General features: G+C 43.3%; 2 protein-coding genes across 4 annotated transcripts in view; both read left to right on the top strand.

Moving 5' to 3' along the window:
* The window catches only part of LOC128735910 (solute carrier family 41 member 1), a 72575-nt gene extending 50656 nt beyond the window's left edge, over positions 1-21919 (top strand). For 2 of the 3 annotated variants that reach the window (XM_053830396.1, XM_053830391.1), the window contains 8 exons: positions 7780-8111; positions 8908-9232; positions 9445-9591; positions 18205-18352; positions 18414-18619; positions 18693-18841; positions 18907-19159; positions 20562-21919. In XM_053830396.1, coding sequence (XP_053686371.1) covers positions 7780-8111; positions 8908-9232; positions 9445-9591; positions 18205-18352; positions 18414-18619; positions 18693-18841; positions 18907-19159; positions 20562-20578 — 1577 coding nt within the window. In that variant the 3' untranslated portion in view covers positions 20579-21919. Of the gene's footprint in view, positions 1-7394; positions 7479-7779; positions 8112-8907; positions 9233-9444; positions 9592-18204; positions 18353-18413; positions 18620-18692; positions 18842-18906; positions 19160-20561 lie in introns of those variants that run through there. The other variant, XM_053830399.1, reaches the window with a different exon arrangement.
* An 834-nt stretch (positions 21920-22753) lies between these two features.
* Positions 22754-23324, top strand: LOC128732364 (protein disulfide-isomerase A6-like). The gene is made up of 2 exons (XM_053825612.1): positions 22754-22989; positions 23048-23324. Exons 1-2 carry the CDS (start codon positions 22754-22756, stop codon positions 23322-23324), a joined length of 513 nt encoding a protein of 170 aa, XP_053681587.1.
* Positions 23325-24969: the final 1645 nt, after the last annotated feature.

Below are 24969 nucleotides of genomic sequence, written 5' to 3'. Positions count from 1 at the left end.
AGTAATTTCAAGTCGAGACTGTGAATCCGCCTCTAGCGAGTTCATAACTAGTATCTTCTTGACCTGTAAGTTAGCGAAGTCTATATTTTGTCTCTTCCCACGATTCCACCTTCTTCGCCATTCTCCTCCATCCAAACTGTCTCAACATCTACCTACTACCTAGCTCTTTTGTTTGAAAAACTTTGATTTCACCGAAAAAAGTCAGCAAAGTCAAGAAATAAATCTGCTACCTCTTGTTCAGTTAGGCAGTGAGGTTCGTCCCTTTTTGCTTCACATAACAGGAAACTAACACGGATGAGATGAGATGGCTGACTCCGTTGATCGTATTTGGTATTTCGATATGGACGTGAGTCCTTCTTCAGTATCAACAACTTAGACTGTTTCATTAAAAAAGTTAAAGACCCCAGTTAAAGGGCGAACACGAAATTATTGCAACACAGTAAATTTACTATGTATTTATCGGGTTAAAACCAAATCTGTAACACAGTTTGATATCTGTGTTATATTTAATTTACATAAATAGGGTCGATTATTAGAGGTTGCCTGATAAAATACTCGACACTTTCACTTAATGCCGTCCATAAGAGTTTGTACAATCATTTCCGGTACCTTTTTCTCATTCTTTCCACTTTCTTAGCATGTCCCTTGTATTTTTTTTTACTTTCTCCTTAGTCTTTCTGAGTTCCTGCTTCACCGGGGCCCAATAGGTTTCAATAGGATGTAGTAGTGCAAGGCAGTCACCGTCAATTCTTGTCCTTGAGGACAAAATGCACCGAATGAGCTTCATACTTCATACCATACGCTTTTACAATAGTGACATAAAACTAAATCGGACAAAAAACAGGAGTTTCTCTGTGCTGCTCCAAAAATGGTAAAAAACGCTTTTGGAGTCCGTCGATCTTGTCAATTTCAATATTTATGATTCTTGATTTTGTGACGATAATTTCTCTTTGCTTGCCACAGGTGCAGATCGCCTGCCAAATAAGATATTTTGATGCGTATTTTCATTTTTTCTGCTTTTTGAAACGATCATCAACTTTGAACTTATCTTTTCTGGTGTAAAAGGCATCCAGTCTTGGGGTTTGTTGCAAGTCAGCTTTCGTCATTCATCCCACAGGCCACATCACCTGTATGTGATCAATATCTCCGTGTAGAGCTTTCCAGCTTTTACCTTGAATTTTTGGACGTAACTTTGTGAAACACCGACTTTGTTGGCGATGTCTCGTACTGAAATATTGAGATTTCGGGTGAAATTAGCCTTTACGTTTTACTCCGTTTTCCCGCAAGCTCCTGGTTTCGTTCCAGCTCCTGGTTTGTGAACCAACGCCAAACGATTCTCGATCTTTTTCAACACTCTTGAGACGGTTGAATTACAGATCTTCAGCTTTTGTTTTCTCCAAATACGATGGAATAGCTGCGGATTTTCCATATGAGCGTACAAAACTTTTTCACGCGTTTGCAGTTGACTCGCTTCCATCTTGGCCGAAACAAAATACACGACCACGAAATTTACAGCATGTAAACAATACACTTTCAAGAGGAACTGTGCCAAATATGGTTATTTTCTACCTAGCATGTTATTTCGTGCTCGCCTTGCATTTTTCTAATGTCAAAAGCTCAATTTTTTCGAATTCAATGTAAATCAACAGATTATTGAAAGTATCGTCCATATTTGGTTTGGTATTTCTTTTAGCCAATTTTCGGAGTTCGTCTAGAAAAAATGTCTCGTCTTTTACAGTGACTCAATTTTCATTCAAGTGCTTCGGAAGAAGTGAATCAGCGACCTGCTAAGTGTTGCATCCTTCGGAACAAGCGCATCAGTGATAAGAAAGAATAGGGTAACCAACTAATTTTGGACCCCATCAGCAGCTGTACATAATTTGGACACTTACAGCAAAATCAAATGGAAGTGTCCAAATTATGTACAGCTGCTGAAGGGGTACAAAATACGTTGGTTACCCTAACATCCAAAGAATACGGCGGATGGCGGTAAAATATCCCACTTGAGCAATTCCAAATACTTTTTCACGACTTTTCCGACATGGAGTCGTACATTTTCGAGATATCGGTGTAGTATTTTTTTTTGAGGTTGTCGTTAAATAAAACCTGGCTCAAAGTAAATTTGGACACATAGAAAAATCTATAATTTGGGACTGGAACGTCGTAGAAAAATCCATAAATGACTTACTTACTTCTTCAGCCGAGAGCCGGAGTGGCTCTTGCCGTATCAAGAATTCCTCTCCATTGTACTCGGTCCTGGGCTACGTCGTCAAATCGTTGCGCCTTTCGACACTCGACGCAAGTCGGTTTCAACCTGGTCGAGCCATCGTGCACGTTGAGCCCCTCTACTCCTGGTGCGGTGGGGTTCTTGAAGAGAACGGATTTCACTACACAGTCGTCCGGCATCCTTGCGAACATTATATGCAGAATATAACGTTACCCTGATGTTTACGAATAAAAGGCAAAATCCGTTTCTTCCGGCATTTTTCCATATATAAACTTGACGTCATTGTTGAGGAAGTGATGAAATGCTCGGTCTTCAGTTCACAGCTACATATTTCTGGTGAATTTATCAGCAAACTCAAACTTGCATTTGCCTGACACATTGTCAGTGTTACACCCAGTTGCAATGTAAAATTTTTGACCGGGAAGTTGCTTGAAATCGATTTTCACGCAGGTTTCTTCGTCCAATAAAATACATCCGTTGAATTTCGTCAAACCTTACTAGCACCAACGCCTGGCACGCTTCTTGGCTACCGAATTCTGCTTCAAGAACCGATTCGGATATTTACTTTGTCGAGTAAAGCATAGTATACAGTTCCAAGCGAAGTGAAAATCGAAGCAAGTGAAAAAGCGTGTCCCAACAAACATTTAGCGCAAAACATTATCAATACTTTTTTGGAACCGAAAAACCAGTAATAACGGTTAGGCGTGACGTCCAATTCTACAAAAAATCCGCATTGCTCGTTGTGGTATGTTTTTGGAGTCATGAAGTTTTTTTTGCCAATATTAATAAATATTTTCGTTTTCCACACCTCTACACACTCATTGGCTTGAAACGTCAAGTTTTCGCTAGCTGCAGCCTTGTTCACGAGCGTAGGCGCGCGCGAAAGAAAAGTACTCAAGTGAAAAAGATGTCATCCACAATCTTTAATTTCGGTGCATCACGGTTGTTTACAGTTCCGAGTGAAGTGAAATGCAGTGTGTGAAAGTGTTGAACTGCGCTAGTGAAAAAGTTGAACGTTTTGTATGGGATTTTCACTTCGCTCGGAACTCTATACAGGGCTTAAGGATATTCCGCGTGGTTTGGTAGTTGGCATCGTACCTTCTAGACATAACCCGGATGGAGATGCCAGGATTGAACTTAACGCACCGCAATGTCTTCCCCCTCAGCTTTCGATCCCTAGTTCCGGGTTTCTTAAAAGTTCGTTGCTGCCTTTCCACACCTAGGTTCTCGTTACCTTTTAGAACACTGTTGGTTTTGGCCATTTTGAGCACTTTAGTCAACTTTGATATAGACCATTCTGGATTTTCCAGGTATTTGTGCAAGATGTCGAGTTCCATTCTGTACTGCTCCGCAACGTGGTGGAATATTTTGACAACATTTGCACCCAGAGATGCCATATTTTCTAAAAAAATTTCTGGAACTGCTCGAAAACCAAAAAAATCGAGCAGTTTTCCGGCTACTCGAATTTTCTGGTTTGAAAATAATCTGCGTCTGTGAAAGTTTAAAGAGCCGAGGTGGCTCGGTATTAAGAATTCTTTTCCACTATACTCGGCCCTGACATATTCGTCGTTGAGCGTCTCGACACACGCAAGTTATGGCTTCAACCTGGTCGTGCCGTCTAGCACGTTGGGCTCTTCTATTCCTGGTGCGTGGTGGGAATTATTGAAAAAAAAAACAGATTTCACTGCACAGTCGCTCGGAATTGTTGCAACATGGCCGGCCGACCGTATGCTCCAAACTTTCGCCAGGTGTTCTATGGGAATCTTTTCAAGTACTGCCTGCAGCTCCTGGTTCATACGCTTGCGCCACTCTTTCCGTTTGTATAAACTCCAATAGCTTTCATTCCAATACGGTAAATGCGTGTATATCTTCCGTAAGCAAAGTCTCAAGTCCGTAGAGGACTACTGGTCTAATTAGCGTTTTGTACGTCATTAGCTTTGTGTGACGGCGTAGGAGTTGGTTGCTTTTACCGAAAATCGTTCCTCTCATTTCAATGTCCGCTCGCTTTGCCTCTCTGCACGACTCGAGAATGCCCCCGAAACATGCACATAGCACATCATGGGCATCATAGCATTCGAGATCGGGAGCACGAAGCTGATATCATTTATAGGCACTCTTAGGCAGGGCATTTGCCGATTCTTTTTTTCTACAGCATTCAGCTCCACCGATCATTCAATTTTATAGCATCTGGAGTTCGAACGCTATGCACAGTACTTCCACACTTCGTTCAGTCATACCTCTGATTGTACAACAGAACGAATGCGTTATGATTTTTTTTTATATTTTCGTTTCGATCAAATTTCCTTTACCGTTTGGAGCAGCAAATGACTACAAAATAGTCCATAGACTGGCAGCCACCACACTAACGAAAAGCAACAGCGCTATCGTTTGATTAAATACTAAAAAAACAACCACTACATGTGCATGGAAGAAGCCGGTCGGACCGAAGCCGGGCGACAAACTTTTACTGTGGGTTGCCGATTTAGAGACAAAAAGAGAAACGAAAAAATGCGTCACCTTATGCTCCCAGTCGGTTTTAATATGAACGTAAAGCGAAAGAACGACTGTTGGATTCCCTAGAGAGGCCATATATGGATTGTAGGCTGCAGTCTCGTAAGCGGCAGATTGACTGCATTTAAAAAAAACAGTCAAATGATCGTGACTGAAGCGTAAGTTGAATGCAGAAATCGTACGCATTCACGCAGTCACAGTCAACTTGCAATCCCTTTTCAAGCCCTGCTGCCAGGGTAACGTCCGTTTCGTCTCCTTCTGTTATCGAAGAACTGTTTCCACCTTTGGACCATCTCGCGCTCGTTTGTGCCCAGATTTCCTTCCTCGGCCCTACACATAGCAGACTTCGGTGTGTGTCCTTAACGAGATTGGTTTATTGTCTCATAGAACCTGCGCCTGTCTTTTGCGCGAACTGGTTGTTCTAGCTCTACACGATTTCTATCCTTCTGGTGTTTCCCCCCTTAACATCGTGGACAGATCATTTCGCGCTTGTCGATACTTGACCAAATTCTCCTTCGTAGCAATGCGTAGCGTAGATAGCTTTTCCAGGTTCTTTTATCCTCTTTCTTTATTTGCTGACATTCTCCGTCAAACCCTGAAGTCTCCGTCATTTTGTGCACTCGCGGTTTCTTCGTCTAGCACTACGGCCTTGTTGCGACCAAGCGTATCGTACTGCATCCGTCTTCGAGGGTCGAAGCACTTAGCTCTATAGGGGAAGGTTCATCCAATAGCCGCGCGTAGTTGTCGGCAACTTCGATGATTACTGACTTTTGTACACACTTAAAAAAAAGTACCGAGTTCGGTAAAATTTACCGAACTTAGAACAGCCGGACGTTCGGTAAAAATTTTTTTATGATGCCAAACATTACTAACGATCCATAAACGTCGATTGGCACCATCGAAATTTTTACCGAACATTCGGTAAAATTTTATCGAACGTTTTAAGTGTGTACAGTGAAACTGATAAACGTTATGTGCTAGCCTACCACATGTTATGTATAACGACAGAGATATAATCTTTCAAGGAGCAAGCAAAGAACTCAAACAAGCTGTGGAAAATTTCAATTCTAAGCGTCTTACAACAGCGCTTAGTGTGTCTCATACTTTGTGGTCTTTCACCACATACGGGCGGAGCATGGGAGCACGTCGTGTGGACTGTCAAACAAAATCTCCGAGAGCTATAATGCGGCAGAACAGGTTGTCCCCGAAAATATGCCGCCAACAACTGAGAACATTGTTAATTTCCATTCGTTAACCAGTATTGCTGTCAATGATAATTCCATGTTTTGGTGGGCTCAAAAGCCTTGATTTATGTTTGACGGTAGCTCGGCAGTTCCTACTCAACGACTGTTGGAAGCTGGTAATATTAGTCAATCGATTTTGGAAGCTATTGCTCCGAGACTATCTTCCTTCAGCAAGGCATCAACAACGTTGTGATTATCGTAGATCCGAGTCTTCCTCGGCATGCCTGGCCTAAAGGAAGAGTTCTTAAGGCAGAGCGTCCAAACAGTGAAGGTTACCGCGTCGCTGAAGGAATTTTTAGAGGACTAGGTAACTAACTTGATTCAGAAAAACTACTTAATAAGACCTGAAGTAAGTGTTAGTAAAAGTGTTCACCAAAGCTAGCACAGCAGGATTCGTGTTTGTCCAGTTTAGTCACATGAACCTTTAGCCATATAGTAGGTGATCTAATGCTGCTAGATCGGGCACGTGTTTGCGATGAAGATGCGACTGGTTCGGTCGCGACTTGTTCGGTGCTTGCCGCTACACCGACCGCATTCATTCATCATGTCCAAACTTGAGTCGGAAAAATTTCCGAACGACTCGAATAAAAATTTAATTAGCACTAAATTAGGTGCTTCAATAATTATTACTCCGGTCCGAACATGTGCCACAAATTAGTCATCCCTTGCGGCAGCTGGCACTGATCCAATCGAAAAAACGAATAAATAAGCCAATGGTACACGATTGATCGAATTTTAAGGAAGCTTGCAAGCCGTGTTGTCATCTCCTTTTAACTGACAGGGGATGTCTGTCGCCTAATGTGATCGATTGCATCTGCATTTTTTTGGCTCTTACTGCCATTTCTAAGCTCGACGACAGGTCGAACAATCGAATATCTATTTTGAGAGAAAATACTGCGCTGTTTAATCTGTTGTTGTTATCAATGAGGAATCTGACTGACTGAGAAAAATCAGAAAACAGGTTACTACGATGTGAGTCATGCCATAACAACTATTCAGTTTATAGACGATTAGTGCCAGAGCTCGGGTCACAAACTAAAAAACTATTAAAATCAATGGCATTTAAAAAAGTTGGAAGAATTATTGTCACTTTCCGAACGCCCTTTCTTGCTACAGAAACGGACAGGTAACGCAAGTACTGTTCTGCATCACTGTGTAATTAAAATTTGGATCAATAAAACATTTAAAAAAAAGTCCCGCACTCGAACGAAAAGCTGTGTCAACAAGAAGGGGAAGCAAACGTGCCAAACACACAGACAGGCGTTTGTTGTATAACAATTTCCTACCCGCTATCAGGTTTAATTAGCAATTTTCGTACCAGACTTTTCTTCGCAAACTGACTCGTGCTGCTGCGTGATGATGAATATGGAGATTATGTCGATTAGATGACACTACCGAGTTCACGATCCAGCAACCAGCAGCTTCTAAGTCGCGCGCGATGCAAGCAGTATCGCCGTCGGTGGCGGTGGCAAGGATTGCACCGGGCCAAGTTCAGTGTCAGTATCAGAACCAGAACGCCAGCAACAACGCCGGCTACCAGGCCGCCGACAAATTAAAAGCGCACGCAAATCACGAACGAAAACACGTTCAGCCCACACACAATCGCATGCTCTCGCACCGGCTCGTTTGCATGCATATTCCTTTAATGTTGCTAGCTGTATAGTTTTTTTTTCTTAAACGATTTCCATCTCAGTCTTTATCTTTCTCTCCGCTCCGCTCGCTCCAACATTCAGCCTCAGCCTCCAGCCGCTAATAACGGTGATTTACATATTCTGTTCTTTAATTTTTCGCGTACAGGTGATGGAAACGAGAAACTGTCCGGTCTACCAGCTTCAACAACCGGCTCATTAAGCTCAATCATAACGACGTCTGTGGCATCCTCCGAGCCGGATCGTGGTGATCATCGAGACGGTGGCGTTGGCGGCGGTGGTGATGACGACGATAACAATGTAGTATCGACAACGGGAGGCGGCGGCGGCAAGTGCCTGGGCGGAGGCGGCGGTGGCCACGGCGGTGCTACCGAAATCAAGCAGGAAAAATGGTGGGAAACGACGCTGCAGATCTCGATTCCGTTCTTCATCGCCGGTATCGGTACGATCGGTGCCGGCATCATCCTCGGCCGGGTGGAGGTGAGTCGATTTTGGTTTCGATTTTTCCTAGCTAGGTAGTTACCGGGGGTCACTTGGGCTTGCGGGTTTGCTGACATCTTAAGACGTAGGATTTTGTTGCATTTCCGGTGCTTACGCGAGGGGGGTCTTAAAAGTACAATATGACGCGTGACTTACGTCAAGTACCGTTCGCTCTAATCCAGTGCCATGAAAGAGGCTTAAGGACACAGTTGCTACAGTCGCTGGAATTTATTAACAGTCAGTACAGTAAATCTGAGCCGGTTATCACTCCGGCGGTTCTTTGTCGGCAAAATTTCACCTTATCGCAATCATCACCACACGACGATACGTTCATGAGCGTTCGACGATGTACCGCTGATTTATCAAAAGCTGTTTTAGCGCCGTTCGATTGTTTTGTATCGGTCGTCAACCGAATCACCACACAATCATCACATGGTTATTGCCTTTGAAGTAATCTCACCATTATCGATCAATCTATGACATTTAGGGCAGTGCAACAAGCGGCCAAGTTTCGAACTGATAATCTGTCTCTCTGCTTTCCGTCGTTCCGCAGGGACGAAGTGCGTTAGATGTGGAAATCGCACTGATCACCTTCTTGACTTCGGTATGCGCTTTGAGTGTTCCACCGAACGTTAATCCCACTAAATCCTAGACTAAACAATTCCCAGACCGCAAAACATCCGGTTTTATTCCCGTTGGCTTGAAACTAACCACACGCTGCTAAGCCCCACCGGTGAGCGAGCTTTAAAACTAATTCAATTTTGATCTCTCCCCCCGACAACCGACCACGCTATAGCACTGGAAAGTATTCGCCCATGTCACGGAACTGTTCATCCTGGTACCGGCGCTGCTCGGCCTCAAGGGCAACCTGGACATGTGCTTGGCTTCGCGACTTTCGACCCAGGCGAACCTCGGCAACCTGAACGGAGCGCGGGAAATCGCCCACATGGTCGTGGGTAACATCGCACTGGTTCAGGTGCAGGCCACCGTGGCGGCTTTTATAGTGTCCATCTTTGCGATCGGCGTCGGGGCGGCCATCAACGGGAATTTCCTGTTCGATCACGCCATGCTACTGACCGCGTCCAGCATGTTTACCGCGACGTCGTCGTGCTTTGTACTAGGTAAGTACCTAAGCGCGTTGTGCTGTAGCTTTATTGGACGGTGTAGAGCCGGAAAAATAAATACTCGAGCTGTTAAACGGTGTGCAAATTTGCGGTTTCTAGTTAAATGCCTCCTAGAGACATTTAGATTGCTGGAAAGCGCTGTTTCATGCACTTCTAATGAAAGCTAATTACATAATTTGATCTGATATCTTTCTTTTTTCTTTTCGCAGACTTCGTATTAGTGGCTGTGATTTTACTGTCTAATAAGTTGAAAATGAATCCGGATAATCTGGCAACCCCGTTGGCAGCTTCGATCGGTGACGTGGTATCCATAAGTCTACTCTCTTTCATAGCGTCTTTGCTGTTTGAAAATCTAGGTAAGTTTACACTCGAACTGCTATTTGTAACCGATAAACTGTTAATTAAAATATTACGGGCGTCACTTGTAATCTAGAAGAATTACAACAATTGGTTTCTTATTGTTTTTCATTTCCCTTTTTCACAATTTAACACTCCTCTGACTAAAACGTCTTAAAGCGTTTTTTTTTGTTCCTGGCTGATGGCCGAAAAACTAACGATTAACGGCGATACATGGTTGGGCATTTTTCCGGCTGATAATGCTGTCGTGAAACTTTCACTATTATTATTGATTAAAAATTCTACGCACAAGGAAAATATATTATGAAAATTCTCCAAGAGATATAACATTGATTTTCCAAATTTGGGATGGATTTTTCTTTCGCTATAAAAAAAATTTGCTATATGCTTTGTTCAGGAGTTACTAAGAGTTACTAAAATAAACGTTGTTAGAAAAAGTCCCTAAAATTTTTCTGGGAAAATAGGAGACCGAGTTTTTAAAATACTGTTTTCAATCCATTAACCTTAATTTCCTTAATTTCCTTAATTTCCCTAATCCCTTATTAACCTTAATTGGATAATGCAAGGGCAGCAGTTCGCATTTGGGATTCGGCCGTATCGCTGTTTCTGAACTTTTCTTAAGCTTTCGACGCCATTCCTCGGCAAAAACTTTGTTCGAAACTGGAACTTATCTCAATTAAACTTTATCGTTTCTGCTGTTAACTTAACGGAGTCGTATTTGACGGAACGAGCCCAAACTGTGTTCTGTGGAGATCAACTGTTCGAAGTGGGCCGAACATCTGACGTTCCTCAAGGCTTGTTGCTCAGACCTCTGCTGCCTTGAGCCTCCGTGCTCAGGTACTGCTGACGGTACGGATGACGTTTAGCTGCATATCCACTACCTAGGTCCTTGTTCCCAACGGCAACCTCAGGAATGTTATCAACCGATGCCCGCATGAAATCTCTAGTCTACGGTCTACTCGAATCTAACCTAACTTTCGACAACTGGTACAACCATCGAGAGCTTTATGTTTCGAATCGATACAGTTAACCCGAATGACATCACGCTTAGCAGGAAGGTTCCGACGATTTACGAATGAAATTCGACCTGCTTTGCTGAGTTAGATCTTCGGTCCAGAAAGACTCCAGACAGTACGTCATGATCAAAACCTATCGCAAGCTGTTTTTGTCGGCTATTCAAGTTTATACACGGGTAGAAATCTAATCTCCAAAAAGAGCAAAATGACTCATGATTTCAGGTTTCTAGTTTATGTTTTATGAAAATACACCATGAATAATAATCATGATATCACGAACTATTTGCAGTACAACACAACGCAAGATCATGAATTATTATTCATGATTTTGAGCTGCCTCATACCGTAGTTCAGTCATGATTTGACAGCAATTCAAACTTCATGATTTCATGATTTTATTCATGGCATCGGAATCAGATTTCTTTCCGTGTACGCTTGCCCGTTTCAAGGCTGTCCCCGGAGCTTTTTGAAATATCGGCGACAGGGACCGGATGCCAAGAAGCATCGAACAAGAGTCTGCAGCGCTTCCAGAAGCAGACTTCACATTGCATATCAAAAAGTGCTCACTTCTCATGACAGAAGATGCACTATGTCGGATTCATCCTTCGTCAAGAGATGCGGCTCGACGCAGCAATAATCAATGCACTTCAAAAGCAATTCGTTTGAGCAGTTCAAATCTTTTCTCCGCTCGGTTCTGCTACTCGCTCTAATTAACGACAAGGTCGTCAGAGTCCATTTATGGCAGTCAGTATGACACCAAATATCACCCTTCGCTTCCCTTCTTCACTGTACCAACACGCTCCCATAGACTCGGGAAATCATCACAAAAAAATAAAATTAGTTCAACTAACTTGCTAGCCGTAATAAGATCTTGGAACTCGAAGCACTAAACATAGCATTCGATAGGTTCTATTACTTTTTGGGCCATAAATTACACTAAATACTGAGATTTCTGCCCAATGAAAATTCATCACTATATTTTCACTTTTTCGCCGTCAATTTTTCATTAATTTTTTTTTTCGGCCGTCCTAGTCGTCACATCACTCGCGAAACTTAGCTTGAGACGTAGAAAACTTTAATTTACCACCCGAACAGTTATTTGGTAAGATATTATAATGATTTTGCCCAAACTGTTCACTTGAATTGATCCGCGACCGTCGTTGTTGTTCGTTACTAAGGAAACGGGTGTATATGTGGAGTGATGCCATATTTACGTTGAACATGAAATTGACCAATAATTTTCGCTATTAAATTAACGGTGGTTGAGTTGTTGAAAATATACTTATAAAATTCACTGATAATAAAATTCGCCGTAAACTGCATTTTATGTGATAGAATTACTGTCGGATCTCGTTCAATTCAGCAAAAATAGATACGCGATTCAACGTTTCATAATTGTTAATAACAGATTATTACCTACTACTAGCAACTCTGTTCTCGTCGTGAGAGTACTGCAATCACAAAAATGCAACTGGACTCTGACGACCTCACGTTAAAAACAATTACGCAACTTCCAGACGGTTCCGTGATTGCTGTCGTGCAATTTCGTTATCACGCACCTCGCTACGCAAAATTTTGGCTATGCGAATATCCTAGCATCAGAGCTCATCGATCCGCGTGCAAAACCCGATTACGAAATTGATTGTTGCTTCGGTTCAGATGGGAGACAATGTGTCTAGTTTATCACTTTCAAACACATTCAAGCTACCATTTAACAAGGACAAGTAGTTCGATGCACCCCATCAGTCTCGTCGTGGTCACAATCAATTCATCCCTGGTCAAACGTGTTTTTGTGCCACTAGCGTATGACAGACGCTTCCGTGTGAAAGTAGTCTTTCAACCATGGTGGACCTAGCAGTCTAAAATGCATAAAATATACGATGGGTATCTCTCCAAGACTGTAGCTCGTAATTCATACGCCTCCGCCATTCTTCGCTTTCAGTGTGTACTCCGCCAAATAACGTCGGCCGTACCTTCCACTCGAGTAGGGCATGAACACGTTTGTCTTCTATTAGCAGTGTCACAGCATCAAATCCATAAAGAACTACCGGTCTAATGTGAATTTTGTACATTACCAGCTTCGTACGGCAGCGTACGCTTCTTGATCGCAGCGTTTTGCGAAGGGCAAAGTAGATCCGATTTCTCTTTCGAATGCACCGCTAGATCTCCTTACTAGTGTTGTCCGCGGTCACCCGCGATTCCAAATACCCGAACTCATCTTCCACTTCTAGTTCGTCACCGTCACCGTTCGTGGGAGGCGCACGTTTGTCTCCTCTTACTTTCATGTCTTTGGACTTCGACACACCTATTTCTAGCCCAATCTTCCTTTATCCCGCCTTTCAGTCTGACGCAGCTTTCCATAATCCCCGCAAAGTTCCTGGCTGTGATTTCAAAGACCTCCACGAAGCCTAGGAGTTGGCTACTTTTACTGAAAATCCTGCTACTCCCTTCGATGGCCCCCTCGTCGGATCACCCTCACAAAAACGATGTTGCATAGCATGCAGCATAAGCCGTCATCTTGTCTCAACCCTCGCCGCGTCTCGGAGGCACTCTCGAGTGCGCAAGAAGCACATCGGTCAATGCAATGTAGCTCTGATCAATTGCGTCACTTTATCCATACGCGCGAGTAACGGAGGGTTAAATAATCTGTCATAGCTGGTATCGATCGACTGTATCGCATGCTGCTTTAAAATTATTGAAGATGTGATGCGTGGGTACGTTGTACTCCTAACATTTCTGCGAGATCCGTCGGATGATAGAAATAAATTCCGCAACGGCGCGATCCTCCGTGCAGCCCACGTGATAATTTCCTACGAAGCTTTGTGTTATCGGTGGCAGCCGGCGTACCAGGATCTGGGAGAATACTTTGTAGGCGGCATTTACCAGCAATATGCCGTGATAGTTTTTCTCCTTTTTTGCAGATAAGACAAACAACTCCGTCCATCCATATTCCTCCAGTAGCTTTTCCTTACTTACTTACTTACTTTTTCGGCGACAATCTGCTTATCAAATATGGATCGAATTTGGGAGTCGTCTCCACACTCCTTGGTCTTCGGCTGTCACTCTACAGTCGCCCCCAACATCCGCTGCTCTAGCATCCTTGTCAACAGCGCTCACCCAACGTGTACGTGGCTGCCTCGCAGTCGACGGCCTCTGTTGGGTTCTCTGCTGAATATTGTTTTCGCTGGTCCCCTATCTGGTATCCTTGTCGCGTGGTCAACCCATTGTAGCCTACCGTGTTTTCTTCGCTTCACAATAACCGCATCTTTGTACACTTGGTAAATTTCGTGGGCTGCGCCGGCGCCACACTTTATTTTCTAATATGCCGCCAAGAATTGATCGTAGAATTTTACGCTCAAAAACACCAAAAGCTCGTCGGTAGCTCTCTTTCAACCGTAGCCAACCGTAGAGTACGGCGAGTTTCGTACGGAGTTGCACGCTACGGGACCTCAGCTAACTATGTAGCTATGTAGTAGAAGGCCCTTTTGGCAGCCGCTATCAGGCTCAGCCTTTTTACTTCACGGCTCACATCGTTGTCACATGTCACTAACGTACCAAGGTAAACATATTCGTCGACCACTTCAAAAGTATCTTCATATATCACCAATGCAGTTTCAACACCCAAAGGGCTACCACACTCTCTACCAACCACCACCAGCTTGCAGCTTCCTTCTTAAGATGCGTGTACGCCTCAGTCTATGAAACAGGATGCGGGTGAGAATCTTGTATGCAGAATTTAGGAGAGTAATTCTCCGATAGTTGCTGCATTCGAGTCGATGGCCCCTTTTGAAACAGGGCATATGAGGCCTTCCCACTAGTTCATAGGTAGTCCTTTCTCAGTTCAAACATTTTCGGCGGGATTGCCGTTCTTTCCAGCTGTTTTTCAGCCTCGTCCAAAGCTGATGGATTCACTGTCTGTTTATCATCCTCTATTGATTACCTCTTTCTGTTAAGAGCTCCATCTTGTTCACTATTCAACAGTACATCGAAATGTTGTCTCTGACGCAAAGCCCCCTCCGATCTTTCGGTAATCAAACTCCCCTCCTTATCATTGCACATAACAGGAGTTGGCACGGTCCGATTCCTGATTGCGCTGATCGTTTTAAAGAATCTCCTCGTATCGTGCCTCTCGAAGCAATTTTTTTTGTCTCGGCAAGAACTTGATCCCAGTGCTGGCTTTTCTTCACTTGAAGTGGTTGTAGCAGAGTTACCCACTACTTCTCGCGCTGTAGTACTGATCGCATCGTGAATGTGCTTCCACTGCTCGTTCAGGTTTCCTTCAACTTGTTCACCGATCCACTCGTCAGTTTTCCGAGTACTCTGCAGCAACTCCTTCCGCTGATAACCGCCGATTGTTCAGTCATATCTTCCTCGTTGGTCTCGATTTAAATCCGTTAGACAGAACGTGGTCGATCTAAAAGCAGGCCTCTCCATCTTCCAAATTTGGTAAATAACTTCATCGTTTGTTCAGATTTGCCATCAAATCAGTGATTTCGTATACCCTGGGGCTCGTCACTTGGTATCGCGGTAGCGGCCACTTCGATGGTCGTGCGTAACGTATGCATTAAAAAAATGAATTTTTTTCGGATGGTGATAAAAAACTAAGACAGCTTGAGTTTGATAAATGGGAGGTAGTAATATTAGCTTACTTGCAAAAAAATTCTACGTCCTTGCGAGCGGCCTTCCGGAACATTCGCCATGGCGGACGAAAACATACGTGTAGGCATGTTTTTGAGTTCTTTCTTCGTTCGCTTCAGGTTTGCCCAGGGATTCTCGATGAAACGTAGCTGGGGGACGTTGAGCGGGTTCGCCAACTTCGATATTCAGCCGCTCCAACGATCGCGTCAAGTAGTGCCAGATCCGGCCAGAACACCGCGTCTTCGCCCTTATGGTATTTCTTGATGAACGCCGCAACTTCCGGCAGGCACTTCGTACTATAAATTTCCCCGTTCACGGCCAGTCCGGAACGAAAGAAGAGCGGCTTTGACAGCCCCTTCTCACTGATTGTCAGCCACAGCAGCACCTTTTTGGGGAACTTGGTGTGCGAAATGAACTTCACCTCGGAGCTCCCTTCCTTCGTGGAGGAAGTAAAATACTTCAGTGGTTGTCATCCAGGGTGAGATAGGTCTCGTCGTCCATCAGAACCGCCACGTCGTGATTCGTCGAAAAAATCGTCTTGACGTCTCCGAGACCAGTGGACGGGACTGCCGCTTCCTGACATGTATGTCCATGTTCTCCAGGTACTTTCTCACTGTTTGGCCGATTGCAGCGACCTCCCGGCCAAGCGCACGTAGCGATGTAACCACTGTTCCTCTCCAGCATCCTTTGGAGTCTCTTGTCGCTCAGAGCCGTCGGCCGTCCGGAGCCGGGCTATCTTTCGATGCTGTGCTTGTTGTCCAATAGTATCAAGATGTTGTAGATGTCGGAACGAGCGTATCCGGCGTTCACAAAGTGCCGCATGATGTCCGTTTTTGACGCGGCGGGGTACCGTTTTTTGAACGCGCAAATTTCTGAACGGAGTAGCTTCACTGTTTTCACCATCACGACATGGTTGGAGTTTAACTGATAGAGCTGTCAATTTTTTTTCTACTGACTCATGAGTTACTATGATTGATGCTGCATGGGTAGTTTCGTCAGTGCGTGTGAAGGTAAACGCATGAAAAATCGGCAATTTTTGTTTATTTTTTTAATGCAAACGTTAGAAGCACCTAACTCCTCGGAAGAAGGCAGTGCCTAATCCAGTATCGGGTACAGGTTTTGGGTCTATACATTTCTTCCTTACCGAGCTGGGCGTTCATATCCCCGATCTTAATGTTCCGTGGCGAACAACTGTCGTTCGTTGTCCTGCAGCCGAGCGCAGAACGCTTCCTTCTTATCGTCGGGTCTATCTTCGTACGAGCAGTGCTGGCGTTGATGCTGGCGTTGATCTGCTTCCAAACTATCACGCGATCCTGCATTCTGCCCAATACTATAAACCCCATTTCCAGTTCGTCGGTAGTGCCACCGTTCTAGTAAAACTGAGCATTTCCGTCCCGGATCTCTCAAAATGGAACGCATCTTATCACAAAATACAACTTTCGATCGTTAACGAGTTCAGATTGCAAGCGAGTTGACAGCCACCCATCGAGCAAAAACACAACATCGTTAAAAACAATGTGAACAGCAGAGGTCCCAAGTTACGTCCATGGGGAACTACCTTCATTTTACTAAGTGATGAGGACTTATAAATAACTGAGTGAATGTGAATGTAATAAGTGCATGTACTAAACTGGTGGATTTGAGGAATAATTTTTCAGGCGGCATTGATTCCAGTGTGCAGTTCTGCTTATACATAGTGCAGATGACTCACTCCTTCCGCAAACTGTAGCGCGCAGTTCTCCGCAGGCAGGTACCGTAGCTTGATGCTTGATGTAGACCTGGGTGGCTTGGTTCTGTCGCATTTGATATACAGTCCGCAAGTTTTGAGCTCGCTATGTAGTGGTCTGTGTCCGAGTCGAGATCTACAACTCGGCAGCTGCGTATGCTGGTAACATCTGAGGAAAATCGCCCTAAATTCCGGTCTCCTTTCAGATAGAACAGAGATGCACCGAGATTTTGGGATTGGACGTTTGTTTTCAGTGGTCCAGCTCTATCTTAAGATTGATGGGACATTAGAAACATTAAGTGGGTAAACAAAATGAAAGTATTTTATTGTAGTTGCATAAAAACATAGAAATATTTTTTTGAAACGATGGTTCTACAATTGATGAAGGGACGGTAGGGGAAAGAAATGAAAATTTTTTTGGCGAAGGAGGGGGAAGAGCGGAAAGGAAGGGGGGGGTATTGGTAGCTATGCTTGACAAGTAGTCATTTTGGCTCCTACCTTTTGTCCAATGCTGGAAGGTGCATGAGTCGAACCAAGCTGTAATCTGAGATTATAACCGGATTCGAACCCACAACTCAGATTACAGCTTGGTTCGACTCATGCACCTTCCAGCATTGGACAAAAGGTAGGAGTCAAAATGACTACTTGTCAAGCATAGCTACCAATACCCCCCCCCCTTCCTTTCCGCTCTTCCCCCTCCTTCGCCAAAAAAATTTTCATTTCTTTCCCCTACCGTCCCTTCATCAATTGTAGAACCATCGTTTCAAAAAAATATTAATATATGTATGACCTCATTCCAAGGTCAAGACTAAAATCTTGAGATTAGTCTATAGAAATGATTCTGACGGCCTACAAATAAAATCACAGACTTATTATTTGGGCATCTAGGTAACATCTCTACTTAATATTTGGTCATCTAGGTAACATCTCTAGTTACCTTACCTCGCTTCTCCTGCGTTCCTTTGACAATACCCTCTCGGGGGCTTTGATTAGACTTACTGTTTGGTTGATGACAGGTACGAAAATAGTGGTGGTTTCCTCGTAGAAAAAATCTTTTGGGCTGCTGAAACTATATTTGCTAACCGATAGAGGGAGTTTACCTTGATTACTTTAAACACCACATGTTCCACTATGACGGAAAACTTTTCCGTTCTTCTTCTGTCAAAAATATTCCAAAATCAACTACCAGTGACGCAATATTCAATTTTCTGCTTTTCTCTTCCCATTTTCAGGCACTCACCTCTGGATAACGTTCGTCGTGGTTACCTGCTATTTTATTCTGTTACCATTTTGGGTATTTTTAGTATATAGAAATAAGTACACCCGGCCCGTATTGACAACTGGATGGATTCCTGTCCTATCGGCACTCTTCATCAGCGGGTAAGAGCCTAACCGGGTGCCGAAAATCGTGATCAACTTTCTAATCGTTGATTTTCTTCAGACTGGGTGGTCTAGTGCTGGATACTGCCGTCGGTATCTTCAACGGTTTCGTCGTGTTCCAGCCGATCATCAACGGCATCGGGGGCAATCTGGTATCGGTTCAGGCGAGCAAAATCTCCACCATGCTGCACCAGAGCTCCATCATCGGTATCATTCCGCCGCATGCTAAGATCTTCGAGATGCCCTGGCGAGCACTGTTCAAGGGAGGTTAGTATTCATTCGACTAGCTGACTGACAGACTGGTTGCTGAGATTCTCATACTATTTGTTTGTTTTTCCAGTTCCTTACGCCAAAACTGCTCGAATTCTGATCCTCATGGCAATCCCCGGACAGGTGTTGTTTATCTACATTGCTGACTATATACATATGTCCGAATCGACTATTGGTGCTCCGTTTGTGTTGTCCTATTTGCTCGTCAGTTTGATACAGGTTAGTAGTTAACTTACCGTTGAGTTAACAATAAAATTAAGCGGACGTTTGATACAATTTTTCAGATTATGCTGCTCCTGTACATCGCTCACGTGATCATTCATGCCATGTGGAAATGGAAGATCGACCCGGACAATTCGGCGATTCCGTACCTGACGGCGCTGGGCGATCTGCTTGGTTCGAGCCTGCTGGCCATCGCTTTCCTGTTCCTTCAATCGATCGGTCATCCGTACGGTGAACCGCAGGAGGACACCATTGCCTCCGTCACACCAACCAGCACGTTCATCGCACTAGACGGTGACTCGAGCAATAATTTCGGTATTTATTAGCTTCCATGCCTCTTCACGGTCCCTTCCTTCCCGTGCATTCCTAGCTTTAGGATGCTTTAGCATCCAAGAAAAAAGTAATCAATGTGAAAATGAAAAGTACATGCATGTGCGATGTTCCTCGCGAATTCCTTGCCATCCACAGTTAATCCTCGATCATCTAGAAACTCCCACCCTAAACCGAAAGAAACGAAACTAATGCTCTGATACGCAAATTAATATTTACAACGTAAAAACAGTATTTGTGAACCTTTTTTTTTTTTGATACGTAAGCTTTAGCTTTTTTATTTATGTAGTTCCAAGATTGTGTAACTGGGAGGGCCGGCTGGTGTTATTCTGTCCGGTTTTACCAGAAATAAAAGTAATGAAATACACTTCCCGAAACAAGCGCCGAAGAAGCAAATGTCCCCCGAAAACCTCCCTGCTAAAACTGCACGGGGGTGGCGAGCGGGAAAGTTTTACGTCGCCTGTTTTGTCTGTGTGTTTAGAATTATAACACTGTTCAACACTGTTTATCCATTGTTTGTAAGCTCCAGAAGGCAGGCTCTCTCTCACTCTCGCTTCAGCGCATCAACAAATGTCGCGTGGTGGCGTTTTGCTGATGTGAAATTAGCACCACATCCAAATGGGCAAGCAAGACGAATGATTCAACGATTTTTAACTATTATGTGTAGGTTTAAATTTGAATTTATTGGCCAGATTGGTTTCCAGTTGGAAGGGAAATTTGCTCACGAAATAAAAAACAAAAAACAAAGGAAAAGAAAGGAACGCGGAAGTTTGTTTTTACAAACTGATTTCGAAAGGAAAGAGGTAGAATTTTGTTATTTTAAGGGCAGCTAGCGTTAAGCCAACACTGTGTACATACCTAAGTCGATTTTTCCAATACTTAATTCGTTGTAGTCTCTTAAGGTTATTACCTACTTTCGAATTTCGGAATTATGTTGGTGAAAAAACAATGATCAATGATTGAAAACAAAGCAAACGGGAAATCAACTGATGAAGGGAAAGACTATTTTAAACTGATTTTGAAAAGTAACAACCGGCAGGGGAAAAGCCCAGGTCCGAGGCCAAGCTTGCGTAAAGAGGACTATTTCAAATACACGAATTTGTAAATAAATATGTAGACAAATGTTTCTTAATTTTTAGTAAGAAAAGGTAAACCATGAATAATTTTAACGTAATAAAAACTTACCAAACTAGCGAACTGCAACTGTAACGCAGCCAGGAATCGAGGATCCGAAGCTTACTATATGTTTAAAACTGTGCAAAATCCCTTCGCTTCCACTGACTGTTACCAGCAGCTTTCTGTTGTGTTCTGCTTGTGTATTTTCTTTTAATTTTTGATTTATTTTTAAGTTCTATTTCTATTTTTGTGTTCTTTTTCTTCTCCGCAGCTCCACAATTGGCGTGAGATCTTATGTTTCTTCCTTGTTCTCTGCCTACTACGAATCTGCCTACGTTTTTACGATTACTTTTTCTTCTTCGATTGTACGCACACTCGCACGATTGTCACTGTTTCCTTGATTCCAGCAAACAGTGCAGCCAGTTGATTAGTTTGTGTTCAGAATCGTTACTGCGAAGCTTTAAAATAGGTAAACAAAAAAAAGTGTGGCCAAACAATCTGTTGAATTGCGTTTAGGGTTTTTTTTAAATAATTTTAATAATAGTATACATCAATTCTTGAAGTTGGAAGAAAAACAGCGTGAAAATTTGGCAGTATTATCTTGAAAACAGTTTTTAACATCAAACTTGGTTAGAGTCACTCGTGAAAAAAAAACAAATTACTAGACATGATTGACGATGTTGGTTACCGCTGGCAAGGGGCTCCTCAATGTTCATTACGTAGCACGCGAACGCAGAAGAATAATTACAACACCCGTTGTTGGACGAACGACAGAATGCTTATTTAACTTAAGAATACACAGATTTGTAGTGCCTCAATAAGCTTTCATCCAGGCAGCCGGCAAGAAGGCTGCATCACATCCCCAATAAATCGTACATTCGATGAGTCGGAATGAACACAACATCGAGCAGCCCTCCTCTTTTTCCATACAGACAAACCCAACCAGGAAGATCCTACTCATACGAGACAATAAACGAGACGAGCGATCGGTTCGGTTCGGTTTTACCAGCAGAAACTCAATTATATCAAAATTACGAAAGCAGCAGCCGGAAGAATAAATCAACTAAACAGAAAAGAATGTGATACTAACGAAAAAAAAAAAAAATGAAACCGAGAAGACGAAACACAGCAACTCTAGCTATTAACCAAATGTGTATGTATTAGTAAGGAATGACCACAAGTACTAGATAAATATCAGGAATGAAACTAGCGCAGATTGCTTCGATTGGAGACATCCTATATTTTAAGGCAAAGATTCGAATTAACCAACTATTTTGATTGAGAGAAAGAGATTAGGAAACTTGACAACATTATTGGCAACACTGCGAGCGAGGAGTTTCAAACAATTTGATGAAAACTGAATTTAAAAAAATGCATTAAATGAATGGTTAACGAAATAAGCAAACACAACAATCCCCGAGTACTAGCTAGTAGAACAGCAGATGAGATATATAATACCTAATCCCCCCCAAACAACAACAGAAAAAACACATAATAGAGAGATAAACAAAACTGTCATTAAGACGAGCAGAACTGCAACATACACACTCACTCACACACACACCTACACTCTGTAACTATACTATTTAAATGACAGACATGTTATCGGCAAAATATAAAAAATAAACTTGTTGCATTTGAAGAAATGAAAAAGGGATCGAGTCTGACTGTAGAGTTGTGAAACTTTAACCTTTCAAAATCATTCGATCCCAACTAATCCGCCACCCTGTTTGCCTTCGAAAAAGGGAATTCAATCGATCAAAATAAAAACATCCACTCTGTCTAGGTTAGGCTGACTGGGCAACCAGCCAACTGTTGACTGCGCCGCCACTCACTCCAAGAATCGTACAAATATTTTCCATTGGCATGCAAATCAGTTCAATAGCTGGTGCTGTGATGGAGCCAAGCCCGATCCACCCAGCATGGTCGAAGAAACCGCGTGCTCCCGTCGTGGCCTCCGTCAGTAGAGTGGAGGATGATGACAGAACCAAATCACAAAGCCATTTTCTTCGTTACGCAAAACTGGAAACAACGCACTCCACACACCGACCGACCACCAACTTCAAGTACCCGCCGTACTCGCAGCAGTTGTACAGCACTCCGATCAAACAAGTGGTACTTTACCGCCTTTCCTTCGGCCGGCCATCGAAGGAGGGGGCCGTAAACAAGAAGTGAAATGATGAAAACTGTAAACAGCCAGCCAGCCCTCTTCCGCACCTGTGATCGGCTTCAAATTGTGACGATCGTTTCGTTCAATTGTTTGCCAATTATCCAATTTCCGTATCTTCATACATTTTTGTTTTTTTTTTGGGAGATTTCGGTTCGTTCTTCAGCCCCCTATGCACGTCGATCGATTGATCGATCGAGCGGAAAACCACCGTCGACGTCGATTTCGATCAAACGCGAACCGTGCGTCATCTCGTGCTGACGCTCTTGGCCGCCGTAGTTCAGTGCCAGTCAGTCATGGAAGTCGTCCGTCGTGGTTCTGCTATCGTTGTCGCGATCGCGATTGTGGCATTGACGCTGATGATGATGGTGGCGGCCGCCACCGCCACCAGTGCATTCAACTCCCGTCTCAACGAACTGGACACGATCGATGAATTTGACATTATTCCGGAATCGAGCAAGCTGACACCGCAGAACTTTTCCCGCCAGATCCGATCGGCCCAGTTCTATTTGGTGCTGTTCTACGTGCCATGGTATGTTCAGGCGTTTCCAACCCAATTCATGTAAATTACGATTGTGTGTTTCACACAGGTGTGAGTACTGTCAACAACTGCTGCCCCAGTGGATCCAGTTGGCCGACATGGTGAGTGATCGCTTCCTCCGGATGATACGGGTCGGACACGTGGACTGCATCGCCCAGGAGGCTTTCTGCAATCGGGTGAACGTCGTTGATTATCCCAGCGTGCGGGCCTACTCGCGTGGCCCTCCGGTGCGCTACCAAGTGATACAACCGTACGAGCTGGGCGATACGATCGAGTACCTGCAGGAGTTTTTGCTGGGCGCTGCCAAAGATCAGCGGCGGAGTTGAATGTGGGGTTGTTTTTTCGCTCGATAGTTGTTTCGTTTGTTTATTAAAATTCACCGGTTATGTTGGGAAGTTATTGCTAAAAAAAGTTTTGTTTATTATTTCATGATGACAGTGGTGCATCAGGATAGTGAAATACGAAGCAAATACAGCCGAATACTAAACGCATGCCGAAAATGCAATCCAATGCCCGTATACATCCAGTTGTTGAGATTAACAGAGCTAAAGTGTCTTATACAGTGATTAAAAATGAGTTTCGTGTGTTAGTTAAACACTATGAGAAATATTCAGCTCGTAAGTCAATAGTGGTTCGAAAAGCGTTATAGAGGAAAGTGCCCGTGCCCAACAGATTTCTCCAAACGGATACCGCGGCCAAATTGCTCCAGAAAACCTTCGATTTATAACCTGTTTGAAAGGCAAAAACAAATCTTCCCTTAAAGCAGCTCAAAGTAGGCGGTGTGACCAAAATAGAACGTCAAAATTTTTTGCTCACAGTATTCTTGAAATAGGTAACATTTTCACTTGAGTTATTTCAAAAATATTCCTGTTGTTACACGTGGTTTTCGTTCTCATTCGAATGAGCTGTAGTTATACGAAAAATTCGACGGGTTTCGTGTGAAATATACGGTGCTTTACACTTGAAGATCGTGTACCGGTTGCGGAATCTACGAAGACTCGATAGCGATGGTTCGCTATCAAAATACATAACGCAAAAATGGGTGCACATAGCGTTGATTATTGTTTTGTTGAGATTTTCCAGTGATAGCTCCTTCATAAAGTAACGCAAAAATAGGTTCAGATATGTGTGTTTATGCTAGGGCAGAACCAAAGATAAGTGCTTTGTTAATGTCGAGTTATTGCCAATTAAGCTTTGGTTCATTTAAGTTTAAACCCAACTATAGACATTGCAATAGCAATGGAAGCGGCTGTTTATTTGAAATCTTCAAAGCGGCATAAGGCAAACCCGAGGCTAGTGTTGTGTTTCAAACAACTGTATTTAAGCTATGTTAAGTTCTTTGTATCAGACTGGACGGTTTTAATCACCGGTGAGCCAAACAATCATTTGAATTGACTTTCAGTTGTTGTGAAGAAATCTACCTACTTTATTTGCTCTTTCTATGCGATCTTGCTTATACCTAAGGCATCACCTCCAATTAATAATTTTCTAAAGCTTAGGCCATCTCTAGAGCAACACATGAAAAGAGCTTTTTATGAGCTAATTAGGTGAAAAAAGAGATTCCCTTCACGTCTCCTCTGTTCCACTGATCCCGATGCAAATGCACTTGAACGGATTAATTTGGCATAAAACGGTTGCAGGTTTTATTAGCTAGCTATTGGTTAAGAAAAATTGCATTGGAATGCATTTATGTCGCCGTGATAAACGTAAGAGGGGAGACACGAAGAGAATCTCTCATTTGCACATAGGCCCTTTTCATATGTTGTTGCCTGTTGATTGCAAACTACGGTTGAAGGACAATCTGGAAATTAAGGCTGATTTCATAATCTCGGATATTATTATTATTAAGGTTTAGCGAAATAACTGAATACTGACCGCTCTACAGGGTGCGTGACGAATTTTTGCAGTAAAGTTCAAATACCAATTCCCCATGCTTGGGAACAATATTCAGATATATCTGGCAGCACTGAA

The sequence above is a fragment of the Sabethes cyaneus genome, chromosome 1, assembly GCF_943734655.1.
Source record: "Sabethes cyaneus chromosome 1, idSabCyanKW18_F2, whole genome shotgun sequence".
Classification (NCBI taxonomy): domain Eukaryota; kingdom Metazoa; phylum Arthropoda; class Insecta; order Diptera; family Culicidae; genus Sabethes; species Sabethes cyaneus.
This window is presented reverse-complemented; position numbering and strand designations above follow the sequence as displayed.

Excerpts from the sequence above, each read along its gene's own strand:
- LOC128732364 (XM_053825612.1), top strand. The coding sequence starts at position 22,754 with ATGGAAGTCGTCCGTCGTGGTTCTGCTATCGTTGTCGCGATCGCGATT. Across the intron at positions 22,990-23,047 it reads GTGCTGTTCTACGTGCCATG|GTGTGAGTACTGTCAACAAC; the intron begins GTATGTTCAGGC and ends TGTTTCACACAG.